The sequence below is a fragment of the Pseudophryne corroboree genome, chromosome 3 (genome assembly GCF_028390025.1).
Source record: "Pseudophryne corroboree isolate aPseCor3 chromosome 3, aPseCor3.hap2, whole genome shotgun sequence".
Taxonomy (NCBI): domain Eukaryota; kingdom Metazoa; phylum Chordata; class Amphibia; order Anura; family Myobatrachidae; genus Pseudophryne; species Pseudophryne corroboree.
In genome coordinates, this window is record NC_086446.1 from 698,094,647 (window position 1) to 698,118,071 (window position 23,425).

At 46.4% G+C, this 23,425-nt stretch overlaps 1 protein-coding gene across 4 annotated transcripts in view; it reads right to left on the reverse strand.

Annotated features, from left to right (window-relative positions):
* The window catches only part of CPEB3 (cytoplasmic polyadenylation element binding protein 3), a 228,686-nt gene that overhangs the window by 154,906 nt on the left and 50,355 nt on the right, over positions 1-23,425 (reverse strand). For 2 of the 4 annotated variants that reach the window (XM_063962038.1, XM_063962036.1), the window contains exon 1: positions 13,323-13,418. The exons of the other annotated variants lie outside the window; for them this stretch is intronic. In XM_063962038.1, coding sequence (XP_063818108.1) covers positions 13,323-13,329 — 7 coding nt within the window. In that variant the 5' untranslated portion in view covers positions 13,330-13,418. Of the gene's footprint in view, positions 1-13,322; positions 13,419-23,425 lie in introns of those variants that run through there. 4 annotated transcript variants of the gene reach the window in all.

Genomic DNA, 23,425 nt, shown 5'->3' on the forward strand with positions numbered 1-23,425 from the left:
TAGAATCCTGACAATTTAAATGTATGACTTGAATAGAAATCACTAGTAATGTTTGATGTATAGGGTAGCTATAAAATAATGCTTTATGGGGGTCATTCCGAGTTGTTCGGTTGTTGCCGATTTTCGCTACGGAGCGATTAAGGCAAAAATGCGCATGCACATGGTTCGCAGTGCGCATACGGTTAGTATTTTAACACAAAACTTAGTAAATTTACTCACGCCCGAACGAAGATTTTTCATCGTTGAAGTGATCGTAGTGTGATTGACAGGAAGTGGGTGTTTCTGGGCGGAAACTGTCCATTTTCTGGGAGTGTGCGGAAAAACGCAGGCGTGCCAAGATAAAACGCGGGAGTGTCTGGAGAAACGGGGGAGTGGCTGGCCGAACGCTGGGCGTGTGTGTGACGTCAAACCAGGAACGAAACCGACTGAACTGATCGCTATTTGTGAGTAAGTCTTGAGCTACTCAGAAACTGCTAAGAATTTTCTATTCGCATTTCTGCTAATCTTTCGTTCTCAATTCTGCTAAGCTAAGATACACTCCCAGAGGGCGGCGACCTAGCGTGTGCAATGCTGCTAAAATCTGCTAGCGAGTGAACAACTCGGAATCACCCCCTATGTTCTGTCATAGGGTCTGACAATGGTGCCCACTGCCGTGACGGACGGATGGGAGAGACCACAGCGGATTACACAGGGTAAGTAGCAGCAGTAAGGGGGCGAAGATGTACGTGGACCTGGCACACATGGGGGTCATAATGTACTAGTATGCCTCATACAGGAATAGTATAATCCTTCTCTAAAAACAGGCAGCGTAGGTTAAACTGCGCTAGTATGGCGTTGAACTGACGGTAATTTGAAATACATTTCTTGTTCTGAAACACATTAGCTTTCAGGGCATTACGGATAACGTTTAGCTGCTGTAAAAAATCCCTATATGTAGTATGAGATACTAATAGGTTCATTACACGGGATGCAGTCACCATCTGGACATGCAAATGTTGGCACCAGAATGTCAACAGTTATGATGCTTATATTGTTGAAATGCTGACCGTGAACATGTTGACATTGGTAGAATGCCGACATTAGGATTAGCACACCGGAACTCCACATCACCTTACACCGCAAGAACAGGAAGACAGCAATGCACAGCCACAGAGGAAAGTGATCGCTGCAACTCAGGGGCCTAATTCAGACCCGATCACTCGCTACGGTTTTTTTGCAGTCCTGCGTTTGCATAGTCGCTGCCCATAGGGGAGTGTATTTTCGCTTTTCAAGTGTGCGAACGCATGTGTAGCAGAGCTGTACAAACAGATTTTGTGCAGTCTCTTGAGTAGTCCAGGAGTTAGCCGCTGCGATCGCTTCAGCCCGTTCAGGCCCGGAATTGACGTCAGACACTCTCCCTGCAAACGCTTGGACACGCCTGAGTTTTTCAAAGCACTCCCAGAAAACAGTCAGTTGACACCCACAAACGGCTTCCACCTGTCAATCTTCTTGCGAACGCCCGTGCGAATGGATTCTTCGCACAAACCCATCGCTGAGCGTCGATCTGCTTTGTACCCATGCAACGTGCCTGCGCATTGCGGTGCATATGCATGTGAAGTTTAGACCTGATCGCAGGCTGTACGAAAACGCAGAGTAGCGATCAGGTCTGAATTAGGCCCTCAGAACCCACTGAGAATGTCGGCATTTCATCAGTGTAGACATTATCATATTGGGTGGGATATACTAAAGGCTTAAATAGGGGTAAAAATCCAAAAGTGTTTGCCCGCATTTCCCATATGTACAGTACCAAGCTCCAGAACTTGATAAATTCTGGTGCTTTGACCTGGTGATGGCACTGGGTGTGGTTCATTAGGTCGACATGAGTTAGGTCGAGATACATTGGGTCGACCATGTTTGGTCGACATGCAATAGGTCAACATGGCCATTAGGTCGACATGTGCTAGGTCAACATGGAAAAAGGTCGACATGAGTTAACTTTTTTTGGTGTAGTTTTCTGCGAAAAGTGATGGGGACCCCCAATTAGTGCACCGTGACCCCTCGCATAGCTCGCTTAGCTCATTCCCAATTGTAGTCCACGTGGATCGTTAAGTATGAAAAAAAGAAAAAAAAATAAGATTTTAAACCTACCGGTAAATCTATTTCTCCTAGTCCGTAGAGGATGCTGGGGACTCCGTAAGGACCATGGGGTATAGACGGGCTCCGCAGGAGATAGGGCACCTAAAAAGAACTTTGACTATGGGTGTGCACTGGCTCCTCCCTCTATGCCCCTCCTCCAGACCTCAGTTAGAGCACTGTGCCCAGAGGAGATGGACAATACAAGGCAGGATTTAGCAATCCAAGGGCAAGATTCATACCAGCCCACACCAATCATACCATGTAACCTGGAACATACATAACCAGTTAACAGTATGAACAGACAACAGTAACAGTCCAAGACCGATGTCAACTGTAACATAACCCTTATGTAAGCAACAACTATATACAAGTCTTGCAGAGTTTCCGCACTGGGACGGGCGCCCAGCATCCTCTACGGACTAGGAGAAATAGATTTACCGGTAGGTTTAAAATCTTATTTTCTCTTACGTCCTAGAGGATGCTGGGGACTCCGTAAGGACCATGGGGTTTATACCAAAGCATCCAATCGGGCGGGAGAGTGCGTATGACTCTGCAGCACCGACTGAGCAAACGCTAGGTCCTCATCAGCCAGGGTATCAAACTTGTAGAATTTAGCAAAAGTGTTTGACCCCGACCAAGTCGCCGCTCGGCAAAGTTGTAAAGCCGAGACGCCTCGGGCAGCTGCCCAAGAAGAGCCCACCTTCCTAGTGGAATGGGCCTTAACCGAATTTGGTACCGGCAATCCAGCCATAGAGTGAGCCTGCTGAATCGTATTACAGATCCAGCGAGCAATAGTCTGCTTCGAAACAGGAGCGCCAATCTTATTGGCCGCATACAGGACAAACAGAGCCTCTGTTTTCCTAATTCTAGCCGTCCTGGCTACATAAATTTTTAAGGCCCTGACTACGTCCAGGGATCTGGAATCCTCCAGGTCACTTGTAGCCACAGGCATCACAATAGGTTGATTCATATGGAACGAAGAAACCACTTTAGGCAAAAATTGCGGACGTGTCCCCAATTCAGCTCGATCCACATGAAAAATCAAGTAGGGCTCTTGTGTGACAAAGCCACCAATTCTGACACTCGCTTTGCTGATGCGAAGGCCAACAACATGACCACCTTCCAGGTAAGAAATTTCAACTCAACTTTGTTAAACGGTTCAAACCAGTGTGATTTTAGGAACTGCAACACCACGTTCAGGTCCCATGGTGCCACTGGAGGCACAAAAGGGGGCTGGATGTGCAGCACTCCCTTTACAAACGTCTGGACTTCTGGATGAGAAGCCAATTCCTTCTGAAAGAAAATCGAGAGGGCCGAAATCTGTACCTTAACAGAGCCTAATTTCAGGCCCATATCCACTCCTGTCTGTAGAAAGTGGAGAAGACGACCCAGATGAAAATCTTCCGTAGGTGCATTCTTGGTCTCACACCAAGACACATACTTTCGCCAGATACTGTCATAATGTTTTATTGTCACCTCCTTCCTAGCCTTTATTAAAGTAGGGATGACCTCTTCCAGAATCCCCTTTTTTGCTAGGATTCGGCGTTCAACCGCCATGCCGTCAAACGTAACCGCGGTAAGTCTTGAAATACACAGGGCCCCTGCTGCAACAGGTCTTCCCTCAGAGGAAGAGGCCAGGGATCTCCTGTGAGCATCTCTTGTCGATGCGAGTACCAGGCCCTTCGAGGCCAGTCTGGGACAACGAGTATCGTCTGTACTCTTCTTCATCTTATGATCCTCAACACTTTTGTGATGAGAGGAAGAGGAGGAAACACGTAGACTGATTTGAACACCCACGGTGTTACCAGGGCGTCTACTGCTACTGCCTGAGGGTCCCGAGACCTGGCGCAATACCTCCGAAGTTTTTTGTTGAAGCGTGACGCCATCATGTCTATGTGAGGAGTTCCCCAAAGACGTGTTATGTCTGCAAAGACTTCTTGATGAAGTCCCCACTCTCCTGGATGGAGATCGTGTCTGCTGAGGAAGTCTGCTTCCCAGTTGTCCACTACCGGAATGAAGACAGCCGACAGAGCGCTTACATGATTTTCCGCCCAGCGAAGGATCCTTGTGGCTTCCGCCATCGCGACTCTGCTTCTTGTCCCGCCTTGGCGGTTCACATGAGCCACTGCTGTGACATTGTCTGATTGAATCAGAACCGGTAGGTTTAGAAGAAAACTCTCCGCTTGTCGAAGGCCGTTGTAAATGGCCCTGAGTTCCAACACATTGATGTGTAGACAAGACTCCTGGTCTGACCAAAGACCCTGAAAATTTTTTCCCTGTGTGACCGCTCCCCAACCTTGGAGGCTCGCGTCCATGGTAACCAGGATCCAATCCTGAATTCCGAACCTGCGACCCTCCAGGAGGTGAGCACTGTGCAACCACCACAGGAGAGACACTCTGGTCCCTGGGGACAGAGTTATTTTCCGATGTAAGTGCAGATGGGACCCGGACCACTTGTCCAGAAGGTCCCATTGAAAAGTCCTTGCATGGAACCTTCCGAAGGGAATGGCCTCGTAGGTCGCCACCATTTTCCCCAGAACTCGAGTGCATTGGTGAACTGACACCCTTTTCGGTTTTAGCAGTTCTCTGACCATGTTCTGGATGTCTTGGGGTTTCTCTATTGGGAGGAAGACCTTCATTTCTTCCGTATCCAGTATCATACCTAGGAACGGTAGTCGAGTTGTCGGAATCAACTGTAGATTTAGAATCCAACCGTGTTGCTGGAGCACTCTCAGAGAGAGCGCCACACTGCTCAGCAATTTCTCCCTTGATCTCGCTTTTATCAGGAGATCGTCCAAGTATGGGATAATTGTGACTCCATGCTTGCGCAGGACCACCATCATTTCCGCCATTATCTTGGTGAAAATCCTCGTGGCCGTGGAGAGTCCAAACGGCAACGTCTGAAATTGGTAATGACAATCCTGTACAGCGAATCTCAGGTATTCCTGATGGGGGGCATATATGGGGACATGAAGGTACGCATCCTTTATGTCCAGAGACACCATAAACTCCCCCTCCTCCATGTTGGCTATTATCGCTCTGAGAGACTCCATTTTGAATTTGAATCTTTTTATGTACAGGTTTAGGGATTTCAGATTTAAAATAGGTCTGACCGATCCGTCCGGTTTCGGGACCACAAATAGGGTTGAGTAGTAACCTCTTCCCTGCTGGTGCAGGGGAACCTTGATTATCACTTGCTGTATACACAGCGTTTGAATTGCAGCTAACACTATATCCCTTTCCGATGTGGAAGCTGGTAGGGCCGATTTGAAAAATCGGCGCGGGGGCACCTCCTCTAATTCCAATTTGTAACCCTGGGAAACTATTTCCAACACCCAGGGATTCAGGTCCGAACTGACCCAGGCCTGACTGAAAAGTCGAAGACGTGCCCCCACCGGTGCGGACTCCCTCAGGGGAGCCCCAGCGTCATGCTGTGGGTTTTGGAGCAGCTGGGGAGGACTTTTGTTCCTGGGCACCTGCCGAAGCAGGTGCTCTCTTGCCTCTGCCCTTACCTCTGGCGAGGAAAGAGGATCCCCGACCTCGTTTGGACTTGTGCGACCGAAAGGACTGCACCTGATAGGGTGTTACTTTCTTTTGCTGTTGGGGAACATATGGCAAAAAATTTGATTTACCTGCTGTAGCTGTGGAAACCAGGTCCGTCAGCCCATCCCCAAACAATACATCACCCTTATAGGGTAGTACTTCCATATGTTTTTTGGAATCCGCATCACCCGTCCATTGGCGAGTCCATAAGGATCTTCTCGCTGAGACAGACATGGCATTGGCTCTAGAAGCTAGCAATCCAATGTCCCTTTGAGCATCCCTCATAAATAAGACTGCGTCTTTAATATGGGCTAGAGTTAGGAATATAGTATCCTTATCCATATTATCAAATTGATCTGTCAGCTCATCTGTCCAAGCTGCAATTGCGCTACACACCCATGCCGACGCAATTGTCAGTCTTAGCACAGCACCCGTATGAGAATAAATACACTTTAAGGTAGTTTCTTGCCTGCGATCTGCAGGGTCCTTAAGGGCTGCTGTGTCAGGAGACGGTAGCGCCACTTTCTTGGACAAGCGCGTCAGGGCCTTGTCCACAGTGGGGGGTGATTCCCAAATCTCCCTGTCCTGCTTAGGGAATGGGTATGCCATATAAATTCTTTTGGGGATCTGCGGTCTCTTATCCGGAGTCTCCCAAGCTTTTCCAAAGAATTCATTTAATTCATGAGATGTGGGAAAGTTAATAATCTGTTTCTTTTCCTTAAACATGTGTACCCTTGTGTCGGGGACCGAGGGTTCATCCACAATATGCAACACATCCCTTATTGCCACAATCATACACTGAATGGTTTTAGTCACCCTAGGGTGCAATTTTACTTCGTCATAGTCGACACTGGAATCAGAATCCGTGTCGGTAGTAGTGTCTTGTGTTAAGGGACGCTTTTGAGACCCCGACGGGCCCTGTGAGTCGGTCCAATCCGAGGATTGACCCCCTGATGTCCCCCCTAATTCAGCCTTATCAAGCCTTTTATGTAAAGATGCCACACTTGCATTCAACATATGCCACATGTCCATCCAATCTGGAGTCGGCACAACCGACGGGGACACACCACTCATTTGCTCCACCTCCTCCTTGGAGAAGCCTTCCACCTCAGACATGTCGACACACACGTACCGACACCCCACACACACAGGGATTAACCTATATGGGGACAAAACCCCAACCAGGCCCTAAGGAGAGACAGAGAGAGAGTATGCCAGCACACACCAGCGCTTAAAAACACTGGAAAAATATGTCCAGATAGCGCTTTTCTCTATATAATATGCCAATTCCCACTCACTGCGTCGCTAATGTGCCCCCCTCCTCTTTTTTCCAGCCTATGAAGTTCAGCAGGGGAGAGACCAGGGAGCCAGCGTTTTCCTCATACAGCTTCTGTGGAGAAAATGGCGCTGGTTAGTGCTGAGGATCAAGCCCCGCCCACCCGACGGCGGGCTTCGGTCCCAGTGATCTTTCAATAAAAATGGCGGGGGATCATAGATTTACTGCCTCCGCAGCCTAATCAAACTGTATTTGCCCAAATGTGAGGTTTATTGCTGCCCAGGGCACCCCCCCCTGCACCCTTCAGTGCTGCTCTGTGTGTGTGTGACTAGGAGCAATGGCGCTCAGCCTTACCTCATGAAGATCTGATGTCTTCTGCCGCCTAAGATGTCTTCTGCCTTCTCTATCCGGCTTCTATCTTCGGCATCTGTGAGGAGGACGGCGGCGCGGCTCCGGGACGAACCCCAGGTGAGACCTGTGTTCCGACTCCCTCTGGAGCTAATGGTGTCCAGTAGCCTTAGAAGCAGTGCCCAACTTAACAAGCCAGCTCTGCTTCTCTCTCCTCGGTCCCACGATGCAGGGAGCCTGTTGCCAACAGGACTCCCTGAAAATAAAAAACCTAACAAAATTCTTCTTCAACAGAAAACTCTGGAGAGCTCTCTGCAGTGCACCCATTCTCCTCTGGGCACAAGATCTAACTGAGGTCTGGAGGAGGGGCATAGAGGGAGGAGCCAGTGCACACCCATAGTCAAAGTTCTTTTTAGGTGCCCTATCTCCTGCGGAGCCCGTCTATACCCCATGGTCCTTACGGAGTCCCCAGCATCCTCTACGACGTAAGAGAAATTGTGAAAAGCTTAGTGTTCACGCTGGGCTGTTTTAGCAGGGCGCCCTGCCCAATTTTATTAAGGCAAAATCCGCCCTGCCCTTTCTGCGGCGCCCTGCTAAACAGCCTGCCCGCTTCCTGCTCTCACAGCGTGTATAGATGCCGTGCGCATGCGCACAGCATCCATTCACACGATGGGAGAGCTCTTGGGGGAAGCCCAGCACCTCCGTAGGTGCTAGGCATGCCCCCTTTAGTGACGCCGCCAGCCGCCCACGCCCCCTTTAGTGATGCTGCCAGCCGCCCACGCCCCTTTTAGTGACGCCGCCAGCCACCCACGCCCCCTTTAGTGACACTGCTGCCCAACCACGCCTCCTTTAGTGATGCTGTCACCCACAATTTGCATAGTCACGCCCCATTTTCAGACGCATGCACAAGTACCCCCACAGACCGGCGCCCTGCCCTCAAAATTTCCTAGGGAGAACACTAAAGCCCATGTCAACATTTTTCCATGTCGACCTAGTGATCATGTCGACCAAACGTGGTTAACCCAGTGTATGTCGACCTAATGACCGCCATCCGATGGCACTACCCAACAGAAGACTATGGGCTTCTCTCCGCAATTCCCTCCAGAGATGGATCCAATCAAATCTCTTCAGGCACCCCTGACAGCTGCATCACACTGCGCACGAGTGGAAGGACTACGGAAGTCCTTCTATTGCAAAGGACAGCACTTATCAGGAGAGGTGTCCTTTGTGCATTTCTAGGTACATACTGGTGTTCTTTACACCGGTATGTACCCGACAGGCGACAGGATGTACTGCATCGCGGATGTGGTGCTTAGTAAATCCCGCCCATTGACAAAACATACCTAACCTGATTAAACTAGTGCTGTCTTTCTATGAATAAAAAGGTACTGACACTTAAAAACTGGTGCAAATACTCACCTAAAGTTACAAGTTAAATACAAGACATATAATAGTAGCGTACACACCCTGGAGAAGTTTTCAGGCACTTATTTGAATTATGAAATGATTTAACAGATGTCTTCCTGTCCTCACAACTAGTGTTTTTATAAAAGGGTCCAGCATGGTGCAACTGTGACTACCATCCTAAGAAAAGCACTGTATATAAGTACTAAAACTCTCATCCTTATATGAAGATTAGAATGATGTATACAGAGTTTGTGTCCCACAACATCTCTAACCTACTAAATAATTCTCTGTCTTTATTCAACACTAAGCTGAAATAATACCTCTGGGAGTGATCGCAGTCTCCATCAATGCTCATGCAGTATGTGCTCACCGCATGACTCAGTGCTTCTAGATGCAGCAATTCAAGCTTTAGAATTTAACTTGGGGGAGTTATTTATCGAAGCATCTGCGCCAGTAACATGGGGGGTAATTCCAAGTCGATCGCAGCAGGACATTTTTTAGCAGTTGGGCAAAACCATGTGCACTGCAGGGGGGGCAGATATAACATTTGCAGAGAGAGTTAGATTTGGGTGTGTTATTTTGTTTCTGTGCAGGGTAAATACTGGCTGCTTTATTTTTACACTGCAATTTATATTGCAGATTGAACTCACCACACCCAAATCTATCTCTCTCTGCACATGTTATATCTGTCCCCCTGCAATGCAACATGGTTTTGCCCAACTGCTAACAAAGTTCCTGCTGCGATCAACTTGGAATTACCCCCATGGTGCAGAAAATTATATTTGATACTCTAGTCTACTAATACCCCTTTCACACCGCAGCTTATACCCGGTATTTTGCCGTTTTAACTGGCTTCCTAAACGGGTCAAGCTGCGATGTGAAAGGGTCCCCTTCAATTTACCGTTTTCAAAATACCGGTATTTTGAAACGGTAAAAAAGCAGGGTCCTACCCGTTTCAGTCCCATTTCACTGTGCAGTGTGAAAGGGTCTGAAACGGTATTTGCAAGCCCCAGAAGATGATAGGCTGTCTCCATGTGTGATGTCACCAGCCACAACCAGGAAACAGCTTGGAAAACATAGGAGACACATGAGAGAGTGGCTTTATACACGTTTAAATGTGAAAAACACGGGAAAAAATGGCGTGGGGTCCCCCCTCCAAAGCATAACCAGCCTCGGGCTCTTCGAGCTGGTCCTGGTTCTAAAAATGCGGGGGGAAAATTGACAGGGGATCCCCCGTATTTTTAAAACCAGCACCAGGCTCTGCGCCTGGTGCTGGTGCAAAAAATACGGGGGACAAAACGAGTAGGGGTCCCCCGTATTTTTCACACCAGCATCAGGCTCCACTAGCTGGACAGATAATGCCACAGCCGGGGGTCACTTTTATGCCGTGCCCTGCGGCCGTGGCATTAAATATCCAACTAGTCACCCCTGGCCGGGGTACCCTGGGGGAGTGGGGACCCCTTCAATCAAGGGGTGTCCCCCCCCAGCCACCCAAGGGCCAGGGGTGAAGCCCGAGGCTGTCCCCCCCCATCCAATGGGCTGCGGATGGGGGGGCTGATAGCCTTTGTTGTAAATGAAAAGATATTGTTTTTTCCAGTAGTACTACAAGTCCCAGCAAGCCTCCCCCGCAAGCTGGTACTTGGAGAACCACAAGTACCAGCATGCGGGAGAAAAACGGGCCCGCTGGTACCTGTAGTTCTAATGGGAAAAAAATACCCAAATAAAAACAGGACACAGACACCGTCGACAGTAAAACTTTATTACACACTGCCGACACACACATACTTACCTATGTTCACACGCCGACATCGGTCCTCTTCTCCATGTAGAATCCAGGGGTACCTGAAAATAAAAGTTCAATATACTCACCTCAGCCATGGTCCAGAGATAAATCCACGGACTTGGCAAAAAAAGAAAACGAACACCCGGACCTGTGGACCGAAAGGGGTCCCATGCTGACACATGAGACCCCTCTCCCCGAATGCCGGGACATCACGTGACTCCTGTCACTGAAGTCCCTTCAGCCAATCAGGAAGCGCTACTTCCGTGGCGCTCACCTGATTGGCTGTGCACTGTCTGAGCTGTCAGACAGCGCATCGCAAAGCCGCTCCATTACTTTCAATGGTGGGAACTTTGCGGCTAGCGGTGGGGTCACCCGCGGTCAGCCGCTGACCGGCGGGTGACCTCACCGCTAGCCGCTAAGTTCCCACCATTGAATATAATGGACGAAGCTGTGCGATGCGCTGTCACAGCACAGACAGCGCACAGCCAATCAGGTGAGCGCCACGGAAGTTGCGCTTCCTGATTGGCTTAAGAGACCTTTCTGTGACAGCTGTCACTGACAGGTCTCATTCGTGGAAAGGGGTCTGATGTGTCAGCATGGGACCCCTTTCAGTCCGTGTGGTCGGTTGTCCGGTTTGTTTTTTTCTCCAAGTACGTGGATTTATCTCTGGAGCCTGGTTGAGGTGAGTATATTGATCTTTTATTTTCAGGTGCCCCTGGATTCTACATGGAGAAGAGGACCGATGTCGGCGTGTGAACATAGGTAAGTATGTGTGTGTCGACGTATGAAATAAAGTTTTACTATCAAGGTGTGTGTGTACTGTTTTTATTTGGGTATTTTTTTTCCAGTAGAACTACAGGTACCAGCGGGCCCGTTTTTCTCCCGCATGCTGGTACTTGTGGTTCTCCAAGTACCAGCTTGCGGGGGAGGCTTGCTGGGACTTGTAGTACTACTGGAAAAAACAATATCTTTTCATTTACAACAAAGGCTATCAGCCCCCCCATCCGCAGCCCATTGGATGGGGGGGGACAGCCTCGGGCTTCACCCCTGGCCCTTGGGTGGCTGGGGGGGGGGACCCCTTGATTGAAGGGGTCCCCACTCCCCCAGGGTACCCCGGCCAGGGGTGACTAGTTGGATATTTAATGCCATGGCCGCAGGGCACGGCATAATAGTGACCCCCGGCTGTGGCATTATCTGTCCAGCTAGTGGAGCCCGATGCTGGTGTGAAAAATACGGGGGACCCCTACTCGTTTTGTCCCCCGTATTTTTTGCACCAGCACCAGGCGCAGAGCCCGGTGCTGGTTTTAAAAATACGGGGGATCCCCTGTCAATTTTTTCCCCGCATTTTTAGAACCAGGACCAGCTCGAAGAGCCCGAGGCTGGTTATGCTTTGGAGGGGGGACCCCACGCCATTTTTTTCCTGTATTTAACCATTCCATCTAAAAAAAAAATATAATAATTTTAAAAAATATATAAATAATACTTGTGCCTCCAAAAAAGACAAACCAAGTACCTAATCCCATCTAATAAAAATAGATATGCTTCAAGCTGCTGGGTTCCATCGTACGACTATCCAAATTATTAATAATGAATTAATTAGTGATTAATAATAATGTGTGGGCCAGAAAAGTCCATTTATAATGACAACCACTGTTTTCTATGGGTGAAACGGGTTCAGTGTGAAAGGTACCAAAACGGGAATGAAATGGTAATTTACTGGTTACAACATGAGATGTGAAAGGGGTTTAACTGCTCAGACCCGTTTTAAGAACCGTTTCAAATACCATTTCAAAAGCAGGTTTTGCGATGTGAAAGCAGCATTAGTATCTATAGAAAAGAGGACCCCACCCTAAAGTGAGACTACACGTTTCCTTGCTTAAAATGCTGGGACGTCAGTCTCAGGGCACACGGCTGCTACACATTAAGCAAAGAATTAGAAACGCTGGTGGTCATTCTGAGTTGACCGCTAGTTGAAAATGTTCGCTGCGCAGCGATGAAGCAAAAAACCGGCACGTCTGCGTATGCGGCGCAATGCGCTCGCGCGACATACTTTCACAACGGCCGATGCAGTTTCACACAAGGTCTAGCGAAGCTTTTCAGTCGCACTGCTGGCCGCAGAGTGATTGACAGGAAGTGGGCGTTTCTGGCTGTCAACTGACCGTTTTCAGGGAGTGTTCAAAAAAACGCAGGCGTGCCAGGAAAAATACAAGCGTGGCTGGCTGAACGCAGGGTGTGTTTGCGACGTCAAATCCGGAACTGAACAGTATGAAGTAGGTATTGAGCTACTCTAAAACTACACAATTTTTTGGGGGAGTCGCTCTGCGATCCTTTCGTTTGCACTTCTGGTAAGCTAAAATACACTCCCAGAGGGCGGCAGCTTAGTGTTAGCACGACTGCTAAAAACTGCTAGCGAGCGATCAACTCGGAATGACCCCCACTGTCACATTATTAAGGGAAAGGTCTACCGGCACTTTCCAGCTACTTTATTTCAACACTGACAGGTAAACAGAGCAACACAAACTTTTGGAAGATGTGCAACCCTGAATGATTTATAGGTTTTCGTTTTCCAATTCCCGTGATATAATCTAGCCAAACCAAACCGAATAGGGGGACGGGACACATCTGGTGAAGTGTTGAGCTAATCTGGTCAAAAAAATCAATGTATACCTCCTTTCACATAGAGATTTGGACCCGGGAATTTTCCAGGGAAAGTCGGCTTAACCCAGGTCTTTTCTCTGTGTCAAAGGGTCCACCCGGGTCAGAACTGCCGTGACTTCGACCCCTGTCGCTACCAGGGTTATTCCCGGATCCGACCCGGTTTGCCTGTGTGAAAGTTGTGACCTGGGTTACCTTTCATTGCTGCTGAGCTTCCCCGTACTTTGGCTAGTCCTGGCCGTCTACACTATGCTTCCATTCCACTGCGGGGGTGATGGTATACTGCGGAGCAGGAGAGAAGCCTGCACTATGACATCACATGACGGAACCTCCAGCTGTCATTGAGCAACCAAGGCGCACACCGATTGGCCGCTTACAGTACAGCCCCACCAATGGGAGTCTGGGGGTTGGGCAGGAACAGGAGAGAGATGCTGCAAGGCGGATACAGGCTTTGTGTGAAAGGGGTCAACTAAGGAATAACCCAGGACTAAAGTGCTGTGTGAAAGGGGGTATAGGCGCTGCTACTCGGGTCCAACCCATGTTCAAAAACCCAGGACAAAACAAGGGCCTATATTTACTAATAATCCGAGTTTGACCGATTTGTGTGTTTTTTTCTAAGTCCCAACACGGGAATTCACTAAGCATAAATCTCGGCAGTGTTTGGACTATTCGTTATGGTTTTCAAGGCTAAGTTCAGAAATACGAATGAATAGACCATCGGTCAAATGCGGCTGTTATTTCATACAACACGGGTATTCACTATTAATTCGTATTTGGGTGTTAATCTCTGAATGCTCAAGTGCGGGTGTTTTTTTTTTTTTTTTGCGATTCGTTAAAAAAAAGCAGCAAAAAAATAGACCTGCTTTTTCCTGGCGAGTTTGGATAACCATGCACGGACCAGTGAGATCTGTGCATGGTTATCTATGGGAAAGGGTCGTTTAGTGTAAAAACTTTAAAAAAAAATTGCGTGGGGTCCCCTTTCCTAAGCACAACCAGCCTCGGGCTCTTTGAGCCGGTCCTGGTTGCAAAAATATGGGGGAAAAATTGACAGGGGTTCCCCCATATTTTAACAACCAGCACCGGGCTCTGCGCCTGGTCCTGGTGCCAAAAATACGGGGGACAAAAAGCGTAGGGGTCCCCCGTATTTTTAACACCAGCACCGGGCTCCACTAGTCCGAGAGATAATGCCACAGCCGGGGGACACTATTATATAGGTCCCTGCGGCCCGGGCATTAAATCACTAACTAGTCACCCCTGGCCGGGGTACCCTGGAGGAGTGGGGACCCCTTAAATCAAGGGGTCCCCCCCTCCAGCCATCCAAGGGCCAGGGGGTGAAGCCCGAGGCTTCACCCCCCCATCCAAGGGCTGCGGATAGGGGCTGATAGCCATGTGTAAAAAAAAGAATATTGTTTTTTGTAGCAGTACTACAAGTCCCAGCAAGCCTCCCCCGCAAGCTGGTACTTGGAGAACCACAAGTACCAGCATGCGGGGGGGGAACAGGCCCGCTGGTACCTGTAGTACTACTACAAAAAAAATACCCAAATAAAAACAGAACTCACACAAGTTGAAAGTAAAACTTTATTACATACATGCACACCTACATTCACACATACTTACCTATGTTCACACGAGGGTCGGTCCACTTCTCCAAGTATAATCCATGGGGTACCTGTGAATAAAATTATACTCACAAAAATCCAGTGTAGATCTGTCCTCTTCTGAGCTTGTAATCCATGTACTTGGCAAAAAAACAAACCGAAAAACCCGAACCACGCACTGAAAGGGGCCCCATGTTTACACATGGGACCCCTTTCCCCGACTGCCGAGACCCCTCGTGACTCCTGTCACAGAGGGTCCCTTCAGCCAATCAGGGAGCGCCACGTCGTGGCACTCTCCTGATTGCCTGTGCGCTCCTGAGCTGTCAGTCAGGCTGCGCATGGCAGAGATACAATATAGCGCATAGGCGCTACATTGCATCCAATGGTGGGAACTCTGCGGTCAGCGGTGAGGTTACTCGTCACCCCTGGCCCTTGGGAGGCTGGAGAGGGGGACCCCTTGATTTAAGGGGTCCCCACTCCTCCAGGGTACCCCGGGCCAGGGGTGACTAGTTAGTGATTTAATGCCAGGGCCGCAGGGACCTATATAAAAGTGTCCCCCGGCTGTGGCATTATCTCTCTGACTAGTGGAGCCCGGTGCTGGTGTTAAAAATACGGGGGACCCCTACGCTTTTTGTCCCCCGTATTTTTGGCACCAGGCGCAGAGCCCGGTGCTGGTTGTTAAAATATGGGGGAACCCCTGTCAATTTTTCCCCCTTATTTTTGCAACCAGGACCGGCTCAAAGAGCCCGAGGCTGGTTGTGCTTAGGAGGGGGTACCCCACGCAATTTTTTATTTAAAATGTTAACACTTTTTTTTTTTTTAAAGGTGCACAATGAAGCCCTGCACGGATCTCACAGATCCGGACGGGATTCCTTGTGTTTTGTCAGGCAGTGTTTTACTCATCACTCCCGTAAAACACTGCCTGACATTACGAATCACATCGACATCGGAAAAGACGAATGTTGCAAACTCGGCAGATTAGTAAATGACCGTATCAGGATTCATAAAGTTGCAGTAAAATGCACCCGATACCATTCGAGTTCAAACACCCTTAAAAACGGCTAAAACACGAATATTAGTAAATATGCCCCAAGGTCTAAGCCTCGGGTTCTGTCTGAAAGTCGTATAACGTTCTTTTTTTCCTTATATTTTTTACATGTATCAGTTATAGATATGTTAACCCTTTTGCATATTCCTGGTAACATGGCACTCAAGAGAGTAAACCATGACATGAAGTGTATGTGGCAGGTGGTAGTCCGGCACGTCTGCCTTAGATGCGGGATGAAACCATGGGGGTAATTCAGAGTTGATCGCAGCAGCAAATTTGTTAGCAATTGGGCAAAACCATGTGCACTGCAGGGGGGGCAGTTATAACATTTGCAGAGAGAGTTAGATTTGGGTGGGTTATCTTGTTTCTGTGCAGGGTAAATACTGGCTGCTTCATGTTTAAACTGTAATTTAGATTTCAGTATGAACACGCCCCACCCAAATCTAAATCTCTCTGCACCTGTTATATCTGCCCCCCTCCCACCCCCTTCCTGCAGTGCAAATGGTTTTGCCCAACTGCTAACAAATTTGCTGCTGCGATCAACTGAATTACTGTAGGCCCCATAATAGATAGATCTGTTCCGGGTACTTCACAATGTAAGAAACCCGCATTCCCTTTTCTGTGTTTTTTTCTTTTCTTTTTTGAATTAATTGGAAAACATTACAAGATTATAGTAATTATTTTTATAACACTGCCTTCTAGAAAAATATTAATCCTCGCAGATTAATGCTAAATTGTTTCAAAATGTAGGTTAACTTGCGCGTAAAAGCAAATTTACGTCTGTATGCCGTGGCTGACACATTGCATCATGCATCCAGTCCTGCAAGCATAACACAGGCAAACGGTTTGTCAGGGGTTCACCATATATAATTACGCCAAGGTTTTTAACCACTTATTTTGCAAGCTATGCCATGAATAAATATAGACAGGGGTGGCCATAAATATTAGTAGCACCACAGCACCCACAGAACTGGATACTATTAGTGGAGGTACCAGGGAGTGAGAAGAAGGAGCTGTGTTGTTTGGTGTTTGGAAGACAGGCTACTAGAAAACAGAAAGGTCCTGTATGCAGTACGTATGCAAACATTAATTTTTGTAAGTAGAGCAAAAAAGCAAGCAACTGTGCTAAACCATGTTGCACTGCAGGTGGAGCAGACGTAACATGTGCAGAGACAGTTAGAGTCTGGTAGGGAGTGTGTTCAAACTGAAAGCAAAATTGCAGTGTAAAAATAAAGCTGTCTATGGGGGTCATTCCGAGTTGATCGCTAGCTGCCGTTATTCGCAGCGCAGCGATCAGGCAAAAAATCGGCATTTCTGCGCATGCGTATGGGGCGCAGTGCGCACGCGCGACGTACTTTCACAAAAAACTATGCAATTTCACACAAGGTCTAGCAACTCTTTTCAGTCGCACTGTTGATCGTTGAATGATTGACATGAAGTGGGTGTTTCTGGGTGGTAACTGGCCGTTTTCCGGGAGTGTCCTAAAAAACGCAGTCGTGTCAGGTAAAAACTCCAGGCGTGCCTGGGGAAACGGGGGAGTGGCTGGCCGAACGCAAGGCGTGTTTGTGACATCAAACCAGGAACCAAACAGTCTGCAGTGATCGCAAGGTAGGAGTAGGTCTGCAGCTACTCTGAAACAGCATGAAAAAATTTCAGCACTATTCTGCTAACCTTTCGTTCGCACTTCTGCTTAGCTAAGATACACTCCCAGAGGGCGGCGGCCTAGCGTTTGCACTGCTGCTAAAAGCAGCTACCGAGCGATCAACTCGGAATGAGAGCCTAACATTTGTGGGCTACATGCAAAAGGAGCCAGTATTTACCCCACACAGAAATTTTTAATTGCTCTTCTTGAATGGAAACATGGTTTGTTCAAGACACAAAGGGGTAAATTTACTAAGGTGTGAGTTTTTTTAGAACGGGTGATGATGCCCATAGCAACCAATCAGATTCTATTATCTTCTATAATCAGCTAGATAAATATTAAGTAGAATCTAATTAGTTGCTACGAGCAACATAACCAGTTCTAAAAAAAAAATCCCACCTTAGTAAATTTATCCCAAAATTACTTGCTTTTTTTGCTTTACTTACAAACATGAATCAGGCCCTTATACTCCCTCAAGAAGAGTATGTAACTGAAGAAGCTCTGCCTATAGTTTGATGCTAGCCCTCATTTGTAACAGCACATTTCCGACTGCCATTCATTGTTTGTCAATGGCAGTTGCTCGTCTATGTACTAAAGCCCACAGAGAAAGGGTGTGGTGGACAGTGAATCACGAGGATTACTGTGCACAATTTCCAGTGAATTCTTCCTGTCTGGACTCCATCAAAGCCTCGGGTGATAACCACACATCACATGGAGTGGTCTAAGTCCTGCCAGCTGGTAATCTCAGCATGCATAAATGGGGGCTCCTAGTACAGTGTGTGAAGGACCTTTCACCAGGCATTTGTATGATGGTGTCACATGCTTCGCTGTAGAGATACCTCACACACTAAGAAAGTCCTGGAGAAATTAATCTCCGCTCCAGGGTTCAAAGACTGGAGTTCAAAATGTAGAATGTATAACAATGGAGAATATTGATATTAAAGTGTGACCTCCATTTGAGACCAGGTGTATGATGAGAAAACAGAAGCCACCAGGATTTCTAACAAGCTAGACGCGGAATACTGCCAAAATGGTGGTGACTGACACATTTCCAGTTAAACAGCTTTTGCAGAATTCAACCCTACTTATAGGCAAAATAAAGACAGCCGAGAACCTGAAATTAAAGATGTCCCTCTTTGGCAATCACCTACTCCTTGGGCGAAATGGATCCCTCACCAGCGTAAACTAGTTGTACTCATCAGCCTAAGTTCCTAAAGGGCATCCATTAACTGCACAGTTTGAAGACAGACATTTTGTGAATGTATGGTAATACAGTACATTTGAAGAAATATTTATATGTTCATGTCACATCAAATATACCCAAAACATAGCCATACTCGACTGCTATACAAAACAAAACTTACAGAAATAAATAGTGCTAAACTTAGTACAATCGCTGCTTATACTCAGTACATTTTGGAGGAGGAACCATATTAGCATTAATTCACATGAATCCAATTACACAATATCTCAATTGTGTTAACGGGGCAAAAAAATTATTTGTCCAGAACATTCTCAATGTTTGGTGACGGACCCCAGCTCGCTTCTATTTAAAGAGATTTGTGAAAAGCAATTTTACAATTTTGCTTCTATTCACGTCATCTCAGTGGTGTTAGTTTCGAAGAACGCATACTTCAACATGGTTCCTCCAGGTGTGCTTCATTCCCCAATCAAGATGGCTGCCAGTTAGTACTGCGCATGGGCAGCGCCATCTTGTTACTGCGTATAGTGACATAGTGGGAGATAGAGTTCTCCCCTTTGCTCCTAGAGAACTGCCCGTTTTACCTGCATCAGGCACATTGGTTAAATCAAGGATTTAACCAATTTGTACGAACAACAGTTTTTGTCAGTTTCCAGCGTTTGGGAGCAAATGGTCAATTGTAATTTGCTCTCATCCATTACTAGATTTTCATTCCAAGAAGCCAGATCTGGCAGATTATCTACCAGATAATTGTATAGTCTATGCCCAGCTTTAAAGGTTGATCTGTCCAATCGGTCTGGTTGGAACAAAAATCTGGTAATGTATGGAAGCAAATGACAATCAACCACTTGCTCACAAAAGCTGGAAAATGGACAAAAACGATTATTTGGATACATATGTTAACTCAAACGTTTTTAACCAGTTTGTCTGGATGACCATTATCTGTTTATAAGTGTGAGAACGGTTGGTTCATTTGCATCCATATACAGTATTTCCATTTTTTTGTTACCACCTGACAGATTGGACAGATGCACCTTTACACAGGTTAAGCATGGACAGCCTTAAAACCTGGAATGTTGGGGTGCCTTGAGGACCGCATTTTGGAACCACTGGCCTAGTTTATCCTGAATATTGGCACATATGCATTCTTAACTAATACAGTTGGCTGCTTCCATTGTGTTACTGGTAGACTTTAATTTAATTTTAAGATTAATTTCTATGTAATAAAACGTCTCTGACCTTAAAATGTTCTGCAATCTCATTTCTCTCATAAGGAACACTGGATAACTGAAAACAAACTGTTTTAGAATACTGATTAAACAATGGGCACACCACTGGGGACGAAGGCTCAGCTTGCTAAGTGTCTTACACCTAATTCACAGATTACTGCAATCTCCATCACTATCAAGTATATATATATTTGCATGATCACTGGCTCACTGCTGATCACTATTTGGAAGGTATCATATCCATAGGATACCATAAGGACTCTGTATAGATTTCTGCATTTTTCACCAGTATTGTGACTTCTGAGGTCCTCCATGTGTGCATGAAGTTGCAGATTCCTTTTTTTCATACGAATGCTTCCCTTTTGAGCTCTTCGTAATCTGAGTTACCAGATTCACGAGGCTGACTTTATGCCCTTATTTCACGCCTCATTGATGTTTGGAAGCCCACGTATGAACCTATTCGGCCAATGATCTAGGCCTATCACTCTTTTGGATAGACATTATTATCTAAGACGCACCCCTGATGAAGTCTAGTTCCTAGACGAAACGCGTTGGGTTACTGTATTTCTTGTTGATGTTATCGCCGAATATTTAATGAGGAAGAATAAGGATACAACAGAAAGGTTGCCTTCTTTCCTCCATATCCCATTGATGGATTTCTGTAGGCGAAACTACATCATAATGTACATGTAATAATGATGGATATACTTCATGTTTCTGTATAATTGTTTTAATAAATTTTTATGAAAAGTACAGTCCGTTATGTGTTTTAAAAACCTGTATAAATATTGATTGCAAATCCTGTTAAGCAATAGTCTTTGTATAAGGGTATTTGTAAACCCCTGGGGCGCCATTTTTCCTCTTTTTCTATACTCTATTTTCTTTGCTCAGTTCCTCCTAACAAGGAACTCAGAGGAACCAGGCAGCCCATCCTAGAGATGGCTATACCTAATCGCCTATTTTGAAACCAATTAGCGCAGGAGGAGAGTGTTTGTGGAGTTTATATATATATATATATATATATATATATATATATATATATATATTACAAGAATTGGTGAAAACAAGCGCCCAAGAGTGTGATAAATATATCCAGGGAAAAGAAAGTGTACAGAAGGGATTATAATAATTGGTTTAAGAACACTTATCTGTTAAACAGAAGCTCAGTTCAAGCAGCACTCTTTTGTGGCTTAAAACATGTGAATAAAACAGAAAAAGACAAACATAGTGTGTACCGTTTTACATTTCGTATTGTGTTACTGCATAATTTCACAGGCCTAATTAGGGAACTAGCTTATTCCCAACAAGATCAATATGGAGCCTGGGCAGTATATATATTAAAAATACAAAAATCTAATACACATAATCACACATAAAAATACATAAAAGTACATAAAAGCGGCTTAAGTGGCATGCGTACATAATAGATAATTATTTAAAGCTTATCTGTCCATAAAAAATGGCTGGAGAGCATGCGTACAGAATTTCAATTTTTGTAAAGCTTATCTGTCCATAGATGGAGATGTCAACATCTATGGACAGATAAGCTTTACACAAATTGAGCTTCTGTTTAACAGATAAGTGTTCTTAAACCAATTATTATAATCCCTTCTGTACACCTTCTTTTCCCTGGATATATTTATCACACTCTTGGGCGCTTGTTTTCCCCAATTCTTGTAACAGATTATATTTGCATACCTACCACATTTCTATGCACTATAAGCATTTTATTTGTCTATTTCCAAAGGGATTTTATATACTAATGGTATAGATCTCACAAAATCGCACCTGAGCGCCGTAGTTTCCAATTATATATATATATATATATTATATATATTACATAAACATATGCCTAGAGTGGGTGTAGATCCTGTGGCGTGCACTGTGAGCACAGGGACTCTTTGCACTCACCCCGGTGGGCAGGATGCTGCTGTCAGGATATGGACAGCTGGTATCCCACCCCGCCGGTAAATCATACTGATTCCGTCAGGGGAATTACTGTGGGGGCCTATTATGATGCAAGGGTCATTACTTTGTGATGCATAATGTATATAGTGTTGCTCAAAGTATATGCACAGGAATTTTATATTATAAACAAATGTTCAATTATATATATATGTGTGGTCTTCAGGTTGCCGACTGTCGGGATCCCGGCGCACAGTATACCGGCACTGGAATCCGGACAGCCGGCATACCGACAGATATTCTCCCTCCACGACCCCCCTGGAGGGAGAATAAATAGCGCGGCGCGCCACCGTGCCCGCAGCGTGACGAGTGCAGCTAGCCGGCAAGGGGCTCATTTGCGCTCGCTACGGTGTCGGTATGCCGGCGGTCAGGCTCCCGGTGCCGGTATGCTGGTCGCCGGGAGCCCGCCCGCCGGCATACCATACTACACATACATACATATATATATATATATATATATATATATATATATATATATATGTAGTGGAGAAAATAAGCGCTTGTGAGTGTAATAACAAGATATAAAGGAAATAGCCAGGTGGGTGTAATTATAGCCAAGAACACTTATCCACTAGAGACTTGAGGCAGCGGATGGCACTGCACAGATCCGCAATTACAGCAGCTATCAGGACGGGGAAATCTGAACAACCAGTGGCGCAGCATTTTGTGGATAAACAGCACCACCTAAATGATTTAAGGTACATGGTTATAGATCATGTACCTCAAAGCATGAGAGGAGGAGACCGGAACGGGAAGCTGTTGAATTGTGAAGCACGGTGGATGTTCAAACTAGAAACAATACAGCCGAATGGACTGAATGAGCAGATCTTATGGAACACCTTGGCGAAATAGTAGTCTAGCCTTATACACCTCTAGTTGGATATGGTGACACTTGGGTGACCTGCAGGACCTTGCTCTTCAGGCCCTGTGACCTGTTCCTCTCCTCTCTTGCAACACTTTTCCTACTCCAGGTTCTTCTACTCGTTCCCATGGTGCCTGCTTTCCCTGCCATGCTTTCCCTGCTTGGAGCTTCTCCCTATATACTCCCTACATCCTCCCCTTTTTTCAGCTTTTTTTCTGCTTACTTTCTCCTTCACTTTTCCTTCACGTCTCTTGTCCCCATTTCCACCCTGTATCCCTTTCCCTCCGTCCCTTTCATTCCTTACCCCAAAATCCCCCCCCCCCCTTCATCATTCTATACCTTGTATCCTAACCGTTTCCCCTCCTTCCCCCGTTATCTCCCCTCCCCCTCACCCCCTGTTTCTCCGTTTTTTCCCCCTTGTCTCCCCCCCCCCCTTTTTCCCCCCTTTTTCCGTTCTTCCATCCTCTCACCTATCCTCCCTTCCCTGCACTGACTGGAATATTAATTCAACGCATAAACTATATGAGGTAGAATTGAGGAGTGGAGACACTTTGGCTTTCTATAAGGGTAATTTGATACACCTGTGTAGATCCAGCCTCCATGATGCATGTATGTAGAAGTCTTTCTAAATTTTTTAGTACGTTTTGTACCATGTCTACTGCTGAATATCCGATGTACTGTACCAGATAAATTGCACTAATACCACTATGCGTTCTGCACTATGTCACTTTCTATTACTGCACTATTCCACTT